We start from the raw sequence: 20,664 nt of genomic DNA on the forward strand, positions 1-20,664 counted from the left end.
ATAAATGAGTGGAGAAACAGGATGCTTCCCTGCCAAACCAAACCAGCTGAACACCTGTGGCAGATTCTGAAGCCGTGTGTTATCATCAAAACACCAAATGAGCTGACTCATGGAGCCCTAACACCTTTTTTTCAACTAATTTGCCATTCAGCTGTTGCTAGTTTGGGTTCAAGAGGCAGAAACTCTCTCTACACTTTAGAGTAGGCCTACAACTTTTCTCTTTGATAAAATGTCTGGCTCTTTAAAAATGTTATTTCCAACATCAAGTTGTTGATGAAGTTTGATTAACATCTTCACACTGTGCAACTTTGACACATATAGTGTATTTATATTGTGCGAAGACTTAAGATCAAATAATAAGGTTCTCAGCTGGGAAACTATAAGAAACTCTTCAACTTCTGCAGGACGCTTTTCTTGGTCAACAGGAAGACTTGCTTGGTTCCACATCTCAGGTACCAAAACATAAATCTAACTGGCAGCTAAAGTAAAAATGTGATTTCTCCATTTATTTACCCAGAACGAGATTTAGTTGGCATGGCACTCCAAGACCTCAGCCATGATAAAGAAAGCCAGTGAGATTTTAAATCATTCTTCTGATAAACCACAGGAAACTCAATTGGCAATGCAGTCTTGATCCTCTCATTCCTTTTTCTGTGTTGCATCTGTTTTCAAATGTAAATTTATTTGAGGTGCCATCTCTGGCTCACAGTGTAATAGGGACCTGCACTGTTTTACTGTAGTGAGCTTCCTCTGTGTTCCTCTGTGTGAGCTGGTTGGACTGTAGAAGTGTCTGCTAATAGTTTCTGCAGGAAGCACTGACTGTTTTTTTGATATCACACAGGGAAAAGGCCGCATGATGTAAAAGTCATGAGTCAGACTGAAACTCACAAGAGGTGTTAACAGTGAAAATGACTTGAAAATGACTTGAACCACTGTTTACACAACAAGTAAGGGAACTCGTGCAGTCTTTTTCTAGAATGAAGCCCTTTTTTGTATTGCACGTGTGCTTTTATTTCTTCTTGGTCAGGCTGCAGCAGCTCTGTCCTGTCCTGCTTCAGTCAAACTCAATTTCCCATCTTGAGCTCATCGTGCACAATGAGGATTGTGAAATGTCTTATGAAATGTGCTCCCTGCTTTTATAGCTTCCTCATATATTTGACTATTCTTGTTGTTACAACTTTCTGCAATGCACTACATCTACATTATGTTATTATATTCAGTACTTGTACTTGATAAAAAAAGCCAGTGAGACTTTAAATCATTCTGCTGATACCACAGGAAATTGAATTGACATGCAGTCGTGATGAATCCTTTTTGTAATGCACTAAATCTACATTCTGTTATTACACTAAATTCAGTCAGTACTTCTACTTCCAAATATGGAAGTAATTGTGTTTCTTCTCTCTCCACAACAAGGTTTGCTAATTTGCCTTTACACACCACTCTCATTTACACAAGGTAGCCAGGTCATGGGAATACACTCTCTTCAATGTGGCCATACATTATGGCTAGACAAATTAGACCACATATTCACACACAATAATACCAGTACCAACAGTGCCAATTCATCCCATGAAGAGAACAGCTGATGGTAACAAATGTCCCTGTGTTCACTGACGGTGCCACAAGGGAACAGTCATCACTAACACTAAAAAAGCAATTGAGACATCACTAGGTTGCCAGATTTGATAGCCAAACATTTGGGATCTGATCCGCTGAGACGAGAGGTGTGGTCGAGACCTACTAAAGTGTGCTCTGGGATGTTTCTGTGATTAGGCGCTATGTCTGTGTGTGTATGGTCTTTGTTTTCATCTATGTGGTGTGTATGTGTGGGAATGGACCCTGGTCTGACTCGTTGATTAATGGCCAGTGTGTGTATGTGTGAAAACACTCCCGGTCCTGTTTCCATGCTAATGAGTAGCAGCAGATGGGAGAGAGGAGGTTGGACCAACAATGAACAAACACACCAGCAGCCGCAAAAAAAAAAAAAAAAGACCCTCCTGTATGGTGTGTTTCTTCGACACAAACACTCTGATATCATGACTTTTCTTCTTGTATTTTGGATCATGTAAACACTGAATACAGTTGACTCTATCCTGGATGTGATCGTTGCATTTTGGGATATGTTGACAGCAGTGTTGTAGTACTCGAGATCGACCACTCTCGAGAAAGTCTACGTCTAGTCTCGGAATCGACAGCATTCTGTCTCGGTCTCGGATAAAGAGGACTCGGGATTTTATTTCAAGACCGGTCAAGACCACAAATGCAGGGATTTCGCTAAACTGCTTGTGCATTGTCTGATTTATGCCTATGTGTTAAAACTTGCAAATGCAACCAATAACTTGACTCATATCTAATTTGTTACTGTAAACCCCCCTCTCCCTGCCCCCTTAACACGCACTCCCAAGAAAGTGAATGCGGGAGACAGGAGAAGTAGCTCAGGCTGTCTGGCAATGGTCTGGTCTTGGTCTTGAATAGGTCTCGCCCTGCCTTGGTCTTGGTCTTGACTTGGTCTCAACCCCTCAAAGTCTTGGTCTTTTCTTGGTCTCGATACACTCTGGTCTTGTTGATGACTTCTCGGTTTAGGTGGACTCGACTACAACACTGGCTGATAGCAAGCAGGACACTATAGCATATGGCTAATACACTTCAGTATTAGCTTATGTGGAGTATAAATCAGAGAGCGAGGCAGATTGGTGAAACACATACAGGAGAATTTCAATGTCTCTAAGAACACATTTACAGCCTTTTGACATTTAGTCAATGTCCTGTACAAGTCTTGGCTTGTCTGTTCAAAAGTCTGTTCCACTTGATAGAAACAGGTTAATTTCCCTGTTTACATGCATGCAATTCTTTTTCTAAGAGCAACACAAAAAACATATAGTTTGGCTTAGTCCTATATTCAGAACATGTCTCCAAAAATATTTGGTGTTCAGTGTTGTTTGGATTTATGGTTACCTAGCAAATCATTCAAACTAAATTTGTCACACTGCAATTGAATGCACATTGGTTATATAATAAAAGGGGGGTAGTAGTGTGGGGGAAAGGTGCAACTAACTAGCAGGCGAGGGTCTTCAAGAAGACTAGAATTAAGACTAGTTTGTTTTTATGGATAATTTTTAAATGTAATGTGGGTTTGTTAATTTTCACCTGAATGTTTAAAATGTCACTGTGCAGAATGATGTTATGTGCAGAATTTGATAAGGCTGTTGTCAAAATCATCTGCTGACGGGTAAAAGTTTCTCTGAGCTCACCTTAAATCTGACTTTAAAACACATGTGGCTATGTACATGGTGTTGTGTCATCACAACTAGTTTGGAAGCCAATCACAGTCTAGTATTCAACTTACACAAGTGTGACAAGGAAACTTGAAACCTCCAGTGCACATACACTGAGAAAAGACTTTTAAGTGAACTTGTGTCTTGTATTTTATAGTATATGTTAAAACATGTCTGGAGGGAAAAGACAACAGTGTTGACAAGCAACAGATGCCATGAGTTGCAATTGTGTTTTTTTATTGAACATCTCCTTGTCTCTCTAGATGTACAACTAAGTACACAAAGATAAATTAAATTAAAAAACAGGATACTATGTAAGCTAACCCAAGGCCATGTCCACACTAGCGTGGAACAAGTATGAAAACACATCTTTTCCTCTCCATTTTGGCCTTATCCACCCTAGTGTGGATGTAGCCTGAGCTAAGACATTATTGTTGCTGAACACTATCCCTAAAGATGACAGTGAGGCAGAATAATACTGTAGTTTCCTGTCTGTCCCTGTGCTTTAGCTGAGCTATAGATTCAAGCCTAAATATTTGTTTGGCTTTTTGTCCATCAAGGCCAATTAAATTAAAAAGCAGCTGTGGAAATGTTTCTTCTATGAAGAAACATTTGGGACTCAGATGTGAGGTACCAAAATATAAATCGAGCATGTGTGTGTGTGTTTGGTGTGAGTGCATGCGTGCGATCGAGCATGTGTGTGTGTGTGTGTGTGTGTGTGTGTGTGTGTGTGTGTGCGTGCATGTTAATGGATGGTGGGTGGCTGAAGGAAAGGGGTAGGACGGGAAAAGGGAATACCCCCTGGAGAGGACCTGAGAAAGACATTGAGGACAAAAAATAGCAGCGAGATAAGGGAATGAGATAAAGAGAACAGTGTGAGGAAGACTGTGTGTATTCATGACTGTGATTACTCTGTACATGCATTTACTGCATATTTTGAGTGTTTTAATACAGTATGTGTCGCCATTTATGTGTATGTTATTTTGTGTGTATGTGTGTCACTTCCAGCACTGTGTTGAGCTCCAAGACAAATATAAACACTTCCCCCCTGTAACACCAGATAATACTGCCACTGATTAGAAACAAGACCGTATGTGTGTGTTTGTGTTTGTGTGTGTGTGTGTGTGTGTGTGTGTGCGCGTGTGTGTGTGTGTGTGTGTGTGATGGAGAGACTCCTGAGGAATGCTCTTAGTGCTGTTGTTATAGCTGCGAACAGGAAACGGATTCCCAGAGACAGGAAGTAACTTCGTGGAGAGAGGAAGTGTTTGCCAGCATCCGCCCTCTGTCTGCTGGATGAAGGAAGGAGAGAGGGTGGTGGTGGGGGAGGAGGGTGAAATAGAGAGTTGTTAAAGGAAGAAGAGAAAGAGAGCAACATAGGGTGGTAGTAGGTGTGAGGAAAAGCCAGATGACATCTGAACTGCCTTAAAAAAAGCGCCAAAGCATTGCTTGTTGGTCTTGCTCTTTGAACTAGTTGACAAGGTTTTCGGTTACATGTTGTAATGAATCGGAAAATCTTAATTGAGGAGAATTTACCTTCTAAAGAAAATAATATAATGCACAATCATAAATATCAAAACCTACAAAGCAGAGGTCAACCACGAGAATAAGAGGGGAGCCTAATGATTGTGCTGTTGGAGTAGGACAGTTCTACTGCCAAAAGTACGTAGACAACCCTGTCCACATTCTGCTCCGTTAGGTCTATATTATTGTGCTTCCAATTTTGTGGCAACAGTTTTGGGAAAGCCCTTTGCTGTCAAGTCAATTTTATATATATATATATATATATATATATATATATATATATATATATATATATATATATATATATATATATATATAGCCCAATATTACAAAATCTGTACATGTGACACCCTCTGTCTTTACAGACCCTCGATATAGACTTAATATATAAGGACAACCCCCACGCCCAAAAGGTAATTGATTGACATTATAGATTTCCAACATACAGTATGACAAAAAGTAAGGTCCATAATTAAACGGTCCTCTTAGTTTAATTGAGAAGAACTTGACTGGTCTGCACAGAGCCCTGGCCTCAACCCCATCAAACACCTCTGGGATGAACTAGAACACCGACTGGGAGCCAGGCCACATCAACCAACATCAGTGTTGGACCTCAATAAATGCTCTTGTCTCCGAATGGGAGCGAGTCTCTGCAGCCAGGTTTCCAAAATCTTCTGGAAAGCCTAACATCAGAAGAGGAAAAGCAGCAGATTAATACTCATGGTTTGTGAATGATACATTCTACAGTCTGTTCAGGTTTGTCTAAATACTTCTGGTCGTGTAGCGTAGAGAGTTAGACTACTGCGAACTACAATGCTGATGAAAAGTTGCTGCGTGTATGAATGGTTTTAACGTGTGTCATCGCAGCACTCCTTGCATTCTTAAAAACTCCCTAGAGAGAGATAGTTTGAGATGAAAGGTCAGCGGTCAGCACTGTGTGTTCCTGTATGCATGCCTGCCATGGTAAGTAGCTGAGGAACACACACACACACACACACACAAACACACACACACACACACACACACACACACACACACACACACACAGTCCATCTCTGTCACATTGCCTATGTTTTGTCAGCATCAAAGTCTGACTGACAGGGTGGAGACCTGTGAAGCTAAAGCCAAAGATAATACAAGACTGAAACTTAGAGCTTGTATTCTACTGTAAACAGCCAACTAACACTAACTCAGTCAGCCAATCACTCAGTATAAACTAATAAACTGGATTTTTTGAACCAAGATAAAAAAAAAGAATAAGCAAAAAGACATATGAGGTGAAATGAGCAGCTCTGTGGAGGTATGTTGTTGTGAGCATGAACGTTTGTTGTTTATGTGTGTGTGTGTGTGTGTGTGTGTGTGTGTGTGTGTGTGTGTGTGTGTGTGTGTGTGTGTGTGTGTGTGTGTGTGTGTGTGTGGAGATGGCACTCGATGGACAGATGGCCCTTTGTGACTCCTGACACCTTCCAGCTGCTGCTCTGCTCTTCTCTTTTTCCTTCTCCTCTCACCTCATCATCACTTTCCTTTTCTTCTCGTCTCCTTCCGCGCTCTATTAGTCCTGCCTCTCTTTTTTTCCTACTTTTAGCTGTTATTCACTGAAAAGACATTTAGAAGATCAAACAGTTGAACTAGGAGGAAGGAGGTGTGCTGTATTCAGGACATCTGAGGGTCAGTGAGGGTTGGATGTGGTACAGGACAAAAATCATATCTACAAATATTCTCCAGCTGGAATTGTTTATAAAGTGATTTGTTGGACTGACAATGTTTTTGAAACCTGCATCCTTTGTGATAGCTAACCATGGTTTTTTTTTCTGTGTTGTGAGGTTTGCCTGTAGGGTTTCAAATTTAAGTTCAATAACTTTTCACAGACATGCAGCATGCTAATTATAACCTTAATGTATTTAGCTGCAGAGTATTGTGCAATAAAATCAAGAGTGGGAGAAAGTGAATGCTGTAGATAGGCGGAGCAGCAGTTAGCTTGATTGCAAATACAAGGTTTCAGGTTCAGATTCCTCAACAGTCTTCTCCTCAACATCTACCATTCAGATGCTGTTGAGCAAGCCACCAAACCACTTAGAAAGGCTTCAGTGTCTGACAGCAGAGTCACTGTCCAGCATGCAACGTGAACACGGCACTTTGAGGCAGGTTGCACTCACTAATGTGGCTAAATCTGAAATGTAAAAAATGTTAAGATGGTGTATTCAACCACCAAAACAGATGTTTCTTTCTCTTCAAATGGTGGTCTGTGGCTACACTGTGGCAATAAAAAAAGGGATGCTCATGTGATCACAGGCGTTTTTTGAGAATTTGGACTCGCCGGCACATTCAGGTTTTTTTTTTTTTTTTTTTTTAATGTTTGTTCTGTAAACAGCAAACAATGCCACCAAAACAGCAGAAAGCTTGGCTGATTTGGCCTCCTGATCCAGGTCTGCAGTTGAAAAAAAAAAAAAGATCTGCTGCTGTGTGTTGGTTTCCTTGCTGGGTGACACGTGGGTTTAAAAAAGTCAGAGTGAATTCCAGACTTACTTTCACAGCCTGAGAAAACAATCCTGTCTGTCCACTTGACTGTCACTCTCACCTCCTCACTCCTCTTTGACAGTCAGTCAGTGAGGACAGCTGGCTGGCTGAGTGTGGATGTATATCTACGTATATGTAGGTATCTGGGTTTATGTGTGTGTGTCGCTCTTTGTGTGTGTGTGTGTGTGTGTGTGTGTGTGTGTGTGTGTGTGTGTGTGTGTGTGTGTGTGTGTGTGTGATCCTAGGAGGTCAGAGGTCAAGCTGTGGTTCACAGAGAGCCACGTTGTTCCCCTCCCAACAGGAAGGGAGGGCACTGTCCATATGCTGTCTTCACTCACACACACAAACACACACATATAGATTCACACGCTCACGCACACCACATAGATTGGTACAGTAACAAATTCCAGCAGGTACACACATGATGAGCTCACACAAACACAATATACACACACTCACACACTGACGTACATAGATCTTACGATCTATTTATCCTCACGCATGTAAACACTAACACAGCGATACACAAATGTGATCCACTTCACTTGAATGTCAACACATGCACAAACTAGCGTTTCTTTTAACCTCGCCTCCCAACTACTCGGTCTCAGGCTCATTCACATGAACCGAGGAAGAAAAATAAGTCTGGATTTTAAAACTTTTAGGACATAATGATTCAAATAAGGGTTATTTAACTGGGAAGTTGATGTACCTCAAAAGAAATTATCCGCTAATTTACCGACGTCTCTTTCACAATGTAGGTCTATGGGGAAAAGTATTTTTTGGCCCAATGGCATCACGTGACGGACCCAGAAGTTGTACGGTTTGACCTACAGGATATCATGGCTTCAAAACCCAGTGTCATTCCTGGGGGGCTTGGTTCACATGGAATGCAAAGCTTTGCAAATGTTTTTTGAGGAAGGAAAAGCATTCAACGCATTTATTAGACCTCAAAGATACACACGTGTTTTGGTGAGAAACACTAAATGTAAACAAAACTTTTTTGTTTTAGTTTGGGGAAAAGAGCTATTGGGAAAGAATAATGAAGTCCTCAATATGTGTCAAACAAACCTAGTTTAAGACCTGGTTGGCCAAAGTTTCATACTTCGACCACGTGGGTGGGGGAACCACTGAGCAAACTCAACTGGCTAAGAAACACAGTGAGATGCACTTAAAATCTCTGGAAATAGCGCTTAGGTGGATCTTGAGTTAAGATGTTGTTGTCAGACAAGTTTGTTTGATGCATACTGAGGCCTCCCGTCTTGTCACCGGTCATCGGTCATTTTAAATGTCATTATAGCCGATCACACAGCAACAAGTATTGTTTTGAACCTGTATTCATGTTTATTTGTCAGGATGACTAAGAGCTGCAATCAGATCATTATTATAATGACTCTATGCTCACTGAGATGTCCGACAACACAAAACAAACTGAAAATACAAGTGTGGACGCATGTGGTTTTCACATGTAAACAGCGACCACATCAAGTCTCAGTGCCAAAGCTGTTTAGGACAGCAGTGTGAAAGTTTGAGACTCCGATGTAAAATGAAGACGCTTTCCTCACGTCTCTATTGTGTCTCCCCTCCCCTCAAACACAAACACTTTTCACTTTTTCAACACACCCACTGACAATTTCTTGGCTCTCTGTCTTGCTGATTAGATACTTCTTTTCCCTTCAGATTACTTTAATTTCTCTCTCTGCAAGCAGGATCCAGACAGAAGCACAGAGTGAGCGCAGCCATCGGACAGCTGTTTCCTCATAGTGTTTGACGACATCTTTTATAGGATTTAGAAGTCCTTACACACACAAGGAAGGCAGCGTTTAGCAGATTTATGATACCTGCACACCTGCCAAACTGCGCCCTATGCACTCAAAATGTGTTGTGTTTTAACGGCGTCAATTCTTTTAATCGAGAGATTAACGTTCTTTTTGGCCTAACAAACTAAGTAGTTTTTTTCACATGCTGTTGCAACAACTAGTAACATTAGAAAAACTACAAACACCACACCGGATCTAGCTAGACCGGAAACACAACAACAGGCACGCTGCACACACTTGTTTTGGGCCAAAGAGTAGTAGGCTAACGCTACGTTTTGAGTGGATGGCGAGCGCGAGACGCTGAAATGGATGCCAATAAGATTCTGAATGGAAAGTTTACTATTAAAAAAGTTGCCAAATGGTTCCATTGAAAGTGATCTGTGCGTTTTGTCGTTGTGAACTGAGCTATCATCGCAGCACGTCCAGTCTGAAAAACCACTTGATGGCCGAGCACACAGCTGATGTGAATTCTCCGCCCTCGTCAAAGCCAGGCGACCAAAGCACAAAGCAAGCCGATCCACTTTTCCATGTTGATAAGAGCATTAAATGAGAAAAAAAAATAATGGGACAAAAAGAAATCAAGGGACATTTAGAATAGATAAAAATGTGCAATTAATTGTGACATTAATGCGATTAATCGCAATTAAATATTTTAATCGTTTGACAGCACTAGTTTCTTTCTTATGGTGTAGGGAATGGTTGCAGAGTTCTGGAGAGGGTTTCAGAAATACTATCAAACACCGTCCAAAGCAATTTCTTACTTGACAGAAGTCCTGTTGCTTAATGACAGCTCTAACTCGGAACTCTGTGTTAAGCGAAGACATCTCTGGCTAGTTAACCTTACAGCTGCCAAGCGACTAAAAGTGTGTAGGTGGAAAGCTCTTCATTCTGTCAATATACAAAGACGACTTCATAGATCCATTCAGACATAGAGCATGATGTACGCAGACCACGTGGAAGCGGTCCATGTAAAACAACTCCATCATAGAAACCACTGACCAGTGCTTCTGCTTTGGTTTTTTAAAATAATATTACCAAGCCAAAGGAAAAATAAGAAATGTGATAGCTCTGCCTCAGTGACCTTACACCACTGAATATGGTGTTGTCCATTTGGCTCATTTCAAACAGCACAGAGAAAACACATTCTTTAAAACTTAACAAGACATTGGTTGGACGAGATTGTTAAGCAAATGGTTTGACAAGTGATCTTTGATTCCTTACTCTGCACAGATGTCTTTTGTCATTTTTATAGCAATCAACAAACAAAAATGCTCCAAGGAAAACGCAGAAATAATGACTTGTTCTCACACCTCCCCATCTGGACTGATCATTTCTCAAGATTATCACAACAGGCAGGTGGGACGGACACACACACACACACACAATGTTAAAAACAAATGTTTAGTGTTTACACTGGACCTCTTGTTGTTGTTTATGTACTTTCAGTTGCAATTGTTATTGTTGGGGCTGTAAATATGATGTCAGCAATTACAGGTTCTGTCTCTAACTAGACTAAGTATTACACTTAAAAGGCTTCACGTTATGGATCATTTTTAAATCACAAGTATTACATTATCACAGGGACAATGGACATCATGATTGCAGTTCTTTTTAAGTATTTAAAATTATAGTTAAAAATATTAAAGATCTCTTTTCACTTGCCCATGTAAGTCTGTGGCTATAACACCACCAAACCAAATGTTCTCTGGTTTAAATCCTGTTGACAGCTATATTAGTGAACTAATAAGTCATCAGTCAAACTTTTTTATCAACAAATGATGCGTTTCTAAGAAATAATTATTCACTCTGGAGATGTTGCTCTGAAAATGTGCTGTAGTTTCCCCTACCATATTAAAATAAGGTAGCAAGGAGATATTAAAGACACATTTTGAAACTGCTGTGGTGAACTGGTGAGATGTATCATACTGCACAAGACAAATAGATTACACTAGCGCCCCCAATGGTCTAATCCCTGTAGCTGTGAAATACCAGAAACAGCTTTGCTTCCATCAGTAGTGTGCCATGTCTAAGAAACAGTCCTGATAGAAGAAGTCTCCAGTGAAGCGAAAACAACTTATTAACTTATTCAGTGGAATTAAGCCATTTCACTATTTACACGTGAACATTTCACTGTACGTTTTATAATCATTCTGACATTTCAGTTCATGAGGACTCCGGTGACGTTGTTACATTTGGGTTTAATATTAGTAGTCATAGGTGTCATGTATTAATGGTTATTTTAGAGAAAAGGAATGAGAACTAGCTATTACACGGTTAAAAATGTGTGCTCGTCGCAAACCAAATTCCAACAATATTCTTAGCTGATGCATATCAAAAGTACCAAAAATTATCAAAAGTATTGTTTGCTGTCTATTTCTATGCCCACTTATGCAGCATAAACCAATAGTTATAGCATTACTCCTAATTTCACATCAAACCCCAAAGTGATTTTGCACAGTGTTTAGTGTGTGACGTAAACTAGTTAGTTTTATTAGAATAAAAAAAAATAAATTCAAAAGTATTAGACCGTATTTTTAAAGTAAAGGCTGAATAAAACTGTTTTGGATCCTAATTTCTCCACTTTCCCTCTCCAAACACAAAGATGCTTTGACAAACTGGCAACCGAGTGCCTGTTTCAGCTCATTAAGACCCCGTTCTCAACTGGCATTGACATCCGTCCTGAGTGATCGGATCACAAGTGGACCGCTCTAAGTAGACCTACAGGTGAAAACGCTCTCAGGACGCATTGAGATCGGATCGCAAAAAAAAAACGTATTTGAAGGTGGTGTGAGCCACGTGTCCAAATTCTAATAGCAATGAGAACGGGAATGTGTCCTGAGTCCACATTAAAGACTACCTACTCAATTGTAAATGGAACTACGTAGGCTTACATATTCAAAGTAGTTCTCATGTCACAGAAACCACTGAGAGTGAATATTGTGTTTTGGACGGTATTATCATATACTATTAGTGAAGGGTCGGTGTTTCTGTTCCTGCGTGCTGCCTGCTCTCATCTCCCAGGCTGTCGCATGCTCTCTGCAGCGCCGTTGCCTTGAATAAATTATTGTTTGTTTCATAAAACATCCCATAATTTACCAATATGCAGGACATTAGGGTTTCATTTACTATAAGTTCTTCACAATAAAAGTCGTTATTTTGGTATTTGAATGCTTTTATTATGAAGCAGCAAAATCAGGAAATGTTGGGCCTTCATCAGTAGCTAAACGAACATGAAACGTAAAATAAAGCAGTCATAGTAGAAACTAAACTTCAAACAACAGAGATTCTGTTAGAAGCTACAAAAGCACTGAGACTTTTAAAGACCTTTTTTTTCTCCTGCACAGGTCCTGCCGCCTGTCAGTAGATCACCTTATGTCGGCATCCCTTTTATATACAGTCTATGATCGGCACACAGATAAATTGTGGGCATGTTTTTTTCATTTTTCACTTGATTTATGTGAAAGTAACAACTGACATTACAAACACACACAACCAGCCTATATGCAAACAGAAATGATGTACGTTTTCATTTGTATATAGAGCGGGGAAGTGAGATCCGATCACAAGTGGTCACTGAGGACGCATTTGGAGAAAGATTCTACAGACAGGTCAAAACACACGTATCTAGAGCTGTCCACTTGTGATCAGGACAGATGTTAAAACCAGGTCAGAATAGGACCTAAGTGTCAATCACTTGAACAGCAAACCAGCTCACACCTAAAGAGTAGCTGGATTAAACAATAACAAGCAGAGAGCGCCCTCTGCTGGGCATCACTGCAGCTTAAAAATGTAGCTCTCAAGAGGGTGGACACAATATCATAAACACCCCAACGATCCAATACAATCCAGTTAAATGAAGTTGAGAAAATAGGAGGTGTAGTTTTTGGGTATGACAGAAAACAACCTGGGTATTAGATATAAATAAATACATAAGTTAAAATGACAGAGATCCATCCATCTGCTTTTTTATTTGCATTACATTGTGGAAAGGTAAAAGTAATGTTAGCTGCTGTTGCTGTTCTGTCTTTTCAAAGTGATTTGATGAAAGCACATGCATGTTTTGGCATCATTGTCTTTGTCTTCTTTTAACAGGGAGTGAATGTCTTCTTTGTGACAAACAGCGACCAAAAATGACCAACTTGACAAAACCACTTACTTGGCTAAAAGGTCTAAACAAGAGCCCTGTGCTTGAGGAAGAGTCATTTATGCTGTTTTACAACATTTGGAGCATTAATTCCAGTGTTTCCTCTATGTTGATTGGACCGTGGCGGCCCCCCACGGTATCAGAAATAGGGGCTGCATTGTTAGAGTGCATGTCGGAGAACGTTTGTATTTTAGGTGCATTATTTACATGCTGAAGTAGTTACACTGCATTAAGATAATGTAATTAATAGTGGGTTTATTGTTATTTGCTACAGAATGCTTAGCCTATATGTCAAGATCAAAGTTGGCCTATACAGTAACTCATATAGGTGGGTGGGTGTTGGGACCTCCCCCCACTGCTAAAAAAAAATCCTAAAGGAAACACCGAATTCATTGGTGATTAATTATCTACAAACTACATAAACAGTGGGCTAATGTAGTGGGTGAAATTGTTTAATTGCTTCTAAATGATCTCCATCGGATATCATTTTACAAATTTGAGTTCAGTTCAATGAGGCGCCTTGTTGCAGACCTCGCCGACGGCCTCCTGCAGCTTTTTTACGGACTCCATCGCCAGCCGGAAACTTTCATGAAAGCTGCCGTTACCTTCCTTTACCCAGGCCGCCTGGAGCTCTCGGACCCACTCCAGGATCTCATCCAGGTGCTTCTGCACCTCCCTCTGCTCCTCCAGCTCAGCTAGCAGGGCCTGTCTGGCACAGACTTCTGCTTCGTAGGCTCTCTGGAGGTCCACAATGGATGTCTCCAGCCTCAGCACCTCCTGGATGGAGCAGGACCACAGTCAAACTACAGACACATACATTAGTTCCTGGTTTTCAACAACATATTCAGACATTATGATAAGTAGAAATAAACTGTACAAGACTGATCGAACCCTCAAACAACAAACGTGAATGGCTAACACATAAAATGTGTCATACTGTTAATAGACCATTTAATTTAATATTTAATTTAATCAATAGGGGCACATCTTTTTGAGGGCAACGCCAATATGAATACAGTATTTAACAAGATAGCTTTTTCGGTTGCTTTTAGCCACATCCCCATATCTCTGTCTTCATCAAAGTCAAAGGAGATGCATTAACACCTGTTACTGAGCAAACTGCTGATCTGCTGATGAAGACTGAGATGCGGTTTAAAACCGTGGAAAAAAAAGGTTGACCTCGAGTTAAGATTATTTTGTCAAACGCCAAATGCATTTTTAGATTATACAGTGTTTGACTGGGGTCTCGGTTTACTTGAGGCGAGAATGTAATCCGACCGTTATACGGTCTATGAATCCGACCCAAATATAGGAAGTGAAGCAAAAACAGTGGATTTACTAGCCTGTAATTCTACACTTGCACACAATTTACGGACTTCTATAGGATTTGAAAGATGATACCTTTCAAATCCATTACCTATTATGATGACCATCCATCGCTCGTCGTCTGTGTGACAACATATAAAATATTTCTCTCATCAGGGCCCGCCCTCTCCTTCACTCGCAGTACTCCTGTTAGCTATTCATATTGTTGGCCTTTTTCTAAAATATTAGAAACCAGAAATACTAGCCAGAACCAGCTCACGATATTGAACTAACTAAAGTTACTTTCCCCACCTGTATGTTTTGGGGGTACTTCTTGTGCGACTCGTCCTCGGGGAGGAGGACATTAGGCGGCACGGAGAAGCAGCGGTTGACCAGCAGCGCTTCCATTCGCTCCGACTGCTGCTTGAACCGCTCTTCGAGGAAGTGCTGCAGCTTACGGCTACACTCCCTGGCCCGGGACCGGAGCAGCTCCTCGTCTGCCTCGCCTTTGCTTAGCTGCCTCACACACACCTTCTCCACGACGGCTAAAATGTCGCACAGGCAGTCCTGAAAGGCGCTGTAGACCCGCAACATACATGTCTGCGGAGTGAAACCGAAAAACTGTGTCTCGTACAGTTTTAAAGTCGACGGAGGGATGCTGTCCGCCTCTTCATCGACTTCTCCGCGGGTATCCACCTCCATCTCTTCCCGGGTTTCCCGCGCCATGTTGAATGGTTGAACACTGTTTTCTTGTGATGTTTTTGGTGGCTGACAAACAACGAGGTGGTGCTCTGCCGCCACTTACTGGTATGGAGTGGTACAGCGTAGCCTACTATGGGGCACTACAGCCAATATCACTACAGAGAAGCAGAGAATTTCTAATAAGAACTCTTCTTATATACTATACTATACTATACCTATACTCTATGGGAGAACTTCCACTCTCTGGATACTTCCGGCTTTTGAACTGGTTGCAGTTCCACTCTGGTTCCATATGAGGGCGCTCACAGGCGAGTGCAGAATGAATGGAGGTCTATGGAGCTCTACCCCTCAAAATCCACTTTTCTCAGGATATAATTTTTTGTCTAGTAATTTGAATGTTGCATTCAAAAAGGGAGGCAAAGAAAATACACACTGCTAAAGTCACTTTTTTGTTCTAAAAAAGCGTTTTAAAATGTCAATGACGTTATACACATCGTACGGCCAGTTACGGCAAGTTCTGAGTCACTTCCTTTTTTCTTTCGAGGCATCGACAACACAGCTGACAGGTTAGGCTCTCCCTGTCTTGCAAGAATGCTAATGTTTCAAAGACCACGACGAAATATTCACTCTGACATTCTGGTTGTGCTTCAGATGCCATCAAGTGGGATCTCTGGTTGTGATCAGTCCTTCACTGACCAATCAGCATTCATTAGCAGAATGCTAGCGTCTTATGGCCAACAGCAACTCAACCTGTAAGAAATCGAAAGGACATAAGTACTCGTTCATTCAACTTTTGACCTATAATCCATGTTGAACTTGCAAAAACTACAATCAAATCCGGCATTTCTCAACGACAATCAGGCGAAAGAGACAAATTTACCCGTGTAGCTCCATAGAGTCCCGTGTCACCACCCAATGTGAGTCAAGTGCAGATGTGAGTTGCACATGAGTCACTTTGCGACGAGTGCAGATGTGAGTTGCGCATGCGTCACTTTGCGACAAGTAGCCTACAAGAACCTGCTAACGAGAGATTTCTGTAATGTCAATACAATAAAAATGGACCTACATAACAAAGTTTGTTCACTGCTGGCTACAAGTTAGCAATCAAACATAACAAAGGCTGTTACTTGAATGGCGTTTTGAGCTAACGTTAGCAATCAAACAATCATAGATAGCTAAAACGTTTTTGAAATGATTTCCATCTTCTGTTATTGTTTGTAATGAGAAAAGTTTATTATTTTATGGATTTCACAAATTGCAGTATGCCACGTTATGCCGTAAACCGTTTAAATCTGAGCATGCGCAACTCACATCTGCACTCTACTCACATCGAGTAGTGACACCGTTCATTTTACACTCACCTGCAATCACCCCCAATGGAACTCTGGTGGAACTGCAACCAAATTCGGTACACTGGGGCTTAATAGGAAGTGAACAGGCCCTCCGTAGACTAGCTCTGACTACAGCCTTTGCATAATGAATTAGTATCTCAAAATAATGACTTAGTTTAGAGGAAATTTGGTATATATATATATATATATAAATGTATATATATATAGCTAGGTCATCAGTTTCTTATTATTTTGACATGTAGGTCATTATTTTGATATACTAAGTCATTATTTTGATATACTAAGTCAGTATTTTGATATACTAAGTCATATTAAGATAGTAACTCATTATATTGAGAAACATTCTCATTATAATGACTTATTGTATGCAAATTTATTCAAACTCCTCTTAGGGGGTTTATCGGATTTGTCTCATTTTTGGTTGGTATAATCATCCTACAAAGCCTGGATGTCAACCAACCTACTCAAATTGAACAGCAATAAAACAGCGCTCTTGGTTGTGGCCCCCAAGGTGCTGCTCCAGAAGGTTGTAGATCTCATCCCATCCTCTGAGGTCCGCAACCATGGTGTAATACTGGACTCCACCCTCTCCTTCCATACTCACATAAAATCCATCACCAAATCAGCCTTTTTTCATCTCAAAAACATCTCCTGACTCCGGCCATCACTATCTGAATCAGTGGCAGAAACCCTCATTCATGCTTTCATAACCTCCCATTTGTGTCCTGTCTGGGGTCCCCAGCAAAGCCTTAGACAGGCTCCAGTATGTCCAAAAATCTGCCGCCAGGGTTCTCACCCACACCAAGACCAGCACATCACCCCAACCCTCATATAAATCCTCCTTCTCACCCACAAATCCCTCCAGTCCATGCCCTGGCCCCACAGTATACCTCTCCGACCTCCTAAATCCATACACCCCACCCCAAAACCTGCGGTTCTCAGACTCTGTATCTTCGGAGACAGAGCCTTTATTGCAACCCCATCCCTCTGGAACACCCTCCCTGCAGATATTCAAAATGCTACATCCCTGGATATATTTAAAAAAAACTCCTGAAACACCACCTGTTTACCACAGCATACAACCTCTAATTCTGTAAAGTGTTCTTGGGTTTCTTGAAAGGCGCTATATAAATAAAAGTTATTAGGGCCCGAGCGCCGACAGCGGCGAAGGCCCTATTGAAACTGAAGGAATTATTATTTCGTCAAATGAATTGCCTTTTTGAGTGGCTTAACATATTCAAAAACTCACCAAATTTGGCGGTCGCATCAAGTCTGGTGAATATGTAGGTATTTTAAGGATTTTACGAATAGCTGCCCAAAAATGGCTCGCTAGCGCCCCCTACAAAGTTAAAAAGATTTAGCCCCTGCAGTGCGTTTAACGTAGACCAGTGGTTCTCAACCTTTTTTGTGCCAGCGCCCCCCTATCCATTATCCAGGTCCCTACCGCCCCCCATCAAATATTATGTAGGCTAAATGCCCCGAATATTAATGATTATGCCCCAATATAGGCCTATTATTGTTGTTACTATTGTTATCAAAAATAATCAAAAAAATCAAATCATTGAATGACAAACAACACATGTATTAGTTTCCCAGGTATCAAAAAGCCATGTGAATAGAAAATATATATATTTACAGGTTTTAAAGAAAAAATGCAACCATTTGACATTCAAATTAAATAACAGCAGCCAATCAGAACGACTAGATATGTAACATTCAAACTATAATTAGGTATTATCAAAAGGCCTGCTGCATGGTGTGAACCTCAGCACCTTTAGAAGATGACTATAATTTGAATGTCCTCCTTTTGTTTGTGAAGTTACCGCGGGTGTCGTGAAATGAGCTTTAAATAAAATGTATTATTATTATTATTATTATTATTATTACAAACACTAACAGTAGCCAATCAGAAACAGCTAGCAATTTAACATTCAAATCTAGTTTTCATTCAAATCTAAAATCGAACTGTACCAACGGAAAACAAGCTGGCACTTATCAAGGGGTAAAAGCAGAAGGATCACACACACACACACGCAAGCACGCACGCACGCACACACACACGCAAGCACGCACGCACGCACACACACACACACGCACGCACGCAAGTATTTTGGTGATGACAAACGACTTGAAGAACGACACCTACTGCCGAATGGAAATAAGTTTACAACCTTTGAAAGTTAGTGAGAGCCGTTTTTTAATACTTAGAAGAGTCTAGCTATGTTTGCTATCGCCTGTCTTGCGAGTAAATAGCAGAAAAAAACGTTTGGAGAAACGCCCCCCCACATCGCGCTGTGTTTTGTGGAGGTGTGAGAGTCCCGTACAGTAAACAGTGACATCACTTCCTCTATCGCTTCCATAAGAAAGTTTTAAAACACCAAATATAAGCCCTGAACTGGCCGGGAGTTTATGGAACAGCTGACTGTTTGCCAAACAACAACAAAGCACAGTCGATATCTCTCGCTCGTCTCTTTTCTTTCTCTCTTTCTCCGTGAAATGAAGCTGCTTTCAGGTACAGTAGGAAACGTTGTGTTTAATAAACCATCTGACGAAAAAGTGTTACGGTTAAATATAAAGTCTACTTGTGCTACATGGGGGTTACAGAAAACAACAGGACGTCACAGCGATTGCTTTTTTTTTATCTTCACGTAGTAGCTACAGAGCTCATTTAAGACGATGCTCTGACGTCCCGTTTCCATGAAGGCAGCACGGAGCTAAACAAAGCTGACAGAAGCACAGAGAAGTTAGGATACCCGTCTGGTCCAGTCGCAGTGCTGTAAACTGGCAGCTTTTAATGTTGCAGACTACTTATTCTTTAGTAGTTTAAGTGTAAACATGTGTTGTTATTGTGAATCTTTGGTTTAAACTAGCTTTCAAAAAAACGCCCCCCAAGAGCACCTCAACGCCCCCCTTTCCAAAATATTGCTTCCAACGCCCCCCATCATCTTCTGAACGCCCCCTGGGGGGCGGTACCGCCCCCGTTGAGAAACACTGACGTAGACTCACGAAACTTGGTAAACATTTGTAACATATCAAGACGTACAAAAACCGTCATTGGAACCATACCCTAAACCCAACAGGAAGTCCGCCATTTTGATTTCACAGTTCGAAATTAGTGCGATTTTGGCCATTTCCACATGTCGTACTTTAACGAACTCCTAGAGATTTCATCCGATCAACTTCAAACTCGGTCTGTGCCATCTTAAGATGTTAAAGATGAAAAGTTGTTAAAAGAAAAACTTTTCGTCATAGGGCGTGGCCGTGGCGGGGCGGCCATTTTGTGCATTTTGTCATTGAAACAGGAAGTGGGTGTAACTCGAGTGTACGTTGTCCAACTGGCTCGAAACTTTTCAGGATTCATAAGAGTCCAACCCTGAGGACAAATAAAGGCCAATATTTACTTAAAGTCATAGCGCCCCCTAGTGACTGAGCCACCCCCTATGATATGGCCACGCCCACTTACTCAGGCCACGCCCCCTTTCATAACATTTGAACCGTTTAAGGTATACCCTTGTGTGAGGTGTCATTGAACTCAGCAGAGACTTCCTTCTTCATTGGTGATGGTTTGGCCCGCCCCCTATGCTTTAGCCACGCCCCCTTTCATAACATTTGAACCGTTTAAGGTATACCCTTGTGTGAGGTGTCATTGAACTCAGCAGAGACTTCCTTCTTCATTGGTGATGGTTTTGCCCGCCCCCTATGCTTTAGCCACGCCCACTTTCACAGCTGATGAACCGTATGACGTAGAGTCTTGTGTGAGGTATCATTGAACTCGGCAGGGAGTTCCCTTTTCATTGATGATTTGCAGCGTCTGAGTAAAGAGCGAATGCACGGTCGCAAGGAGCGGCGTCCGCCGGTAACCCTGACGCACGCAGAGGCGCGAGGGCCCGTCCATCGCTGCTCGCAGCTTTAATTATTATTATTATTACTGATGTGACCTTAAAATGCAAAGGAATTTTGGATAGCTCGAACGATGATGTCATTGGTCATGTGATATGCGATAACACACCATTTCAGGTCCTTTA

General features: G+C 41.2%; 1 protein-coding gene across 1 annotated transcript; it reads right to left on the minus strand.

Annotated features, from left to right (window-relative positions):
- Positions 1-13,711: 13,711 nt before the first annotated feature.
- On the minus strand, positions 13,712-15,496 carry mis12 (MIS12 kinetochore complex component). Its single transcript, XM_039796243.1, has 2 exons — positions 14,898-15,496; positions 13,712-14,057 (listed from the first exon to the last, which is right to left on the minus strand). The coding sequence occupies exons 1-2, from the start codon at positions 15,309-15,311 to the stop codon at positions 13,788-13,790; spliced, it is 684 nt and encodes a 227-aa protein (XP_039652177.1). The 5' UTR covers positions 15,312-15,496; the 3' UTR covers positions 13,712-13,787.
- Positions 15,497-20,664: the final 5,168 nt, after the last annotated feature.

Source organism: Perca fluviatilis, chromosome 3 (genome assembly GCF_010015445.1).
Source record: "Perca fluviatilis chromosome 3, GENO_Pfluv_1.0, whole genome shotgun sequence".
Taxonomy (NCBI): domain Eukaryota; kingdom Metazoa; phylum Chordata; class Actinopteri; order Perciformes; family Percidae; genus Perca; species Perca fluviatilis.

Excerpts from the sequence above, each read along its gene's own strand:
- mis12 (XM_039796243.1), bottom strand. The coding sequence starts at position 15,311 with ATGGCGCGGGAAACCCGGGAAGAGATGGAGGTGGATACCCGCGGAGAA. Across the intron at positions 14,058-14,897 it reads AGTACCCCCAAAACATACAG|GAGGTGCTGAGGCTGGAGAC; the intron begins GTGGGGAAAGTA and ends TGCTCCATCCAG.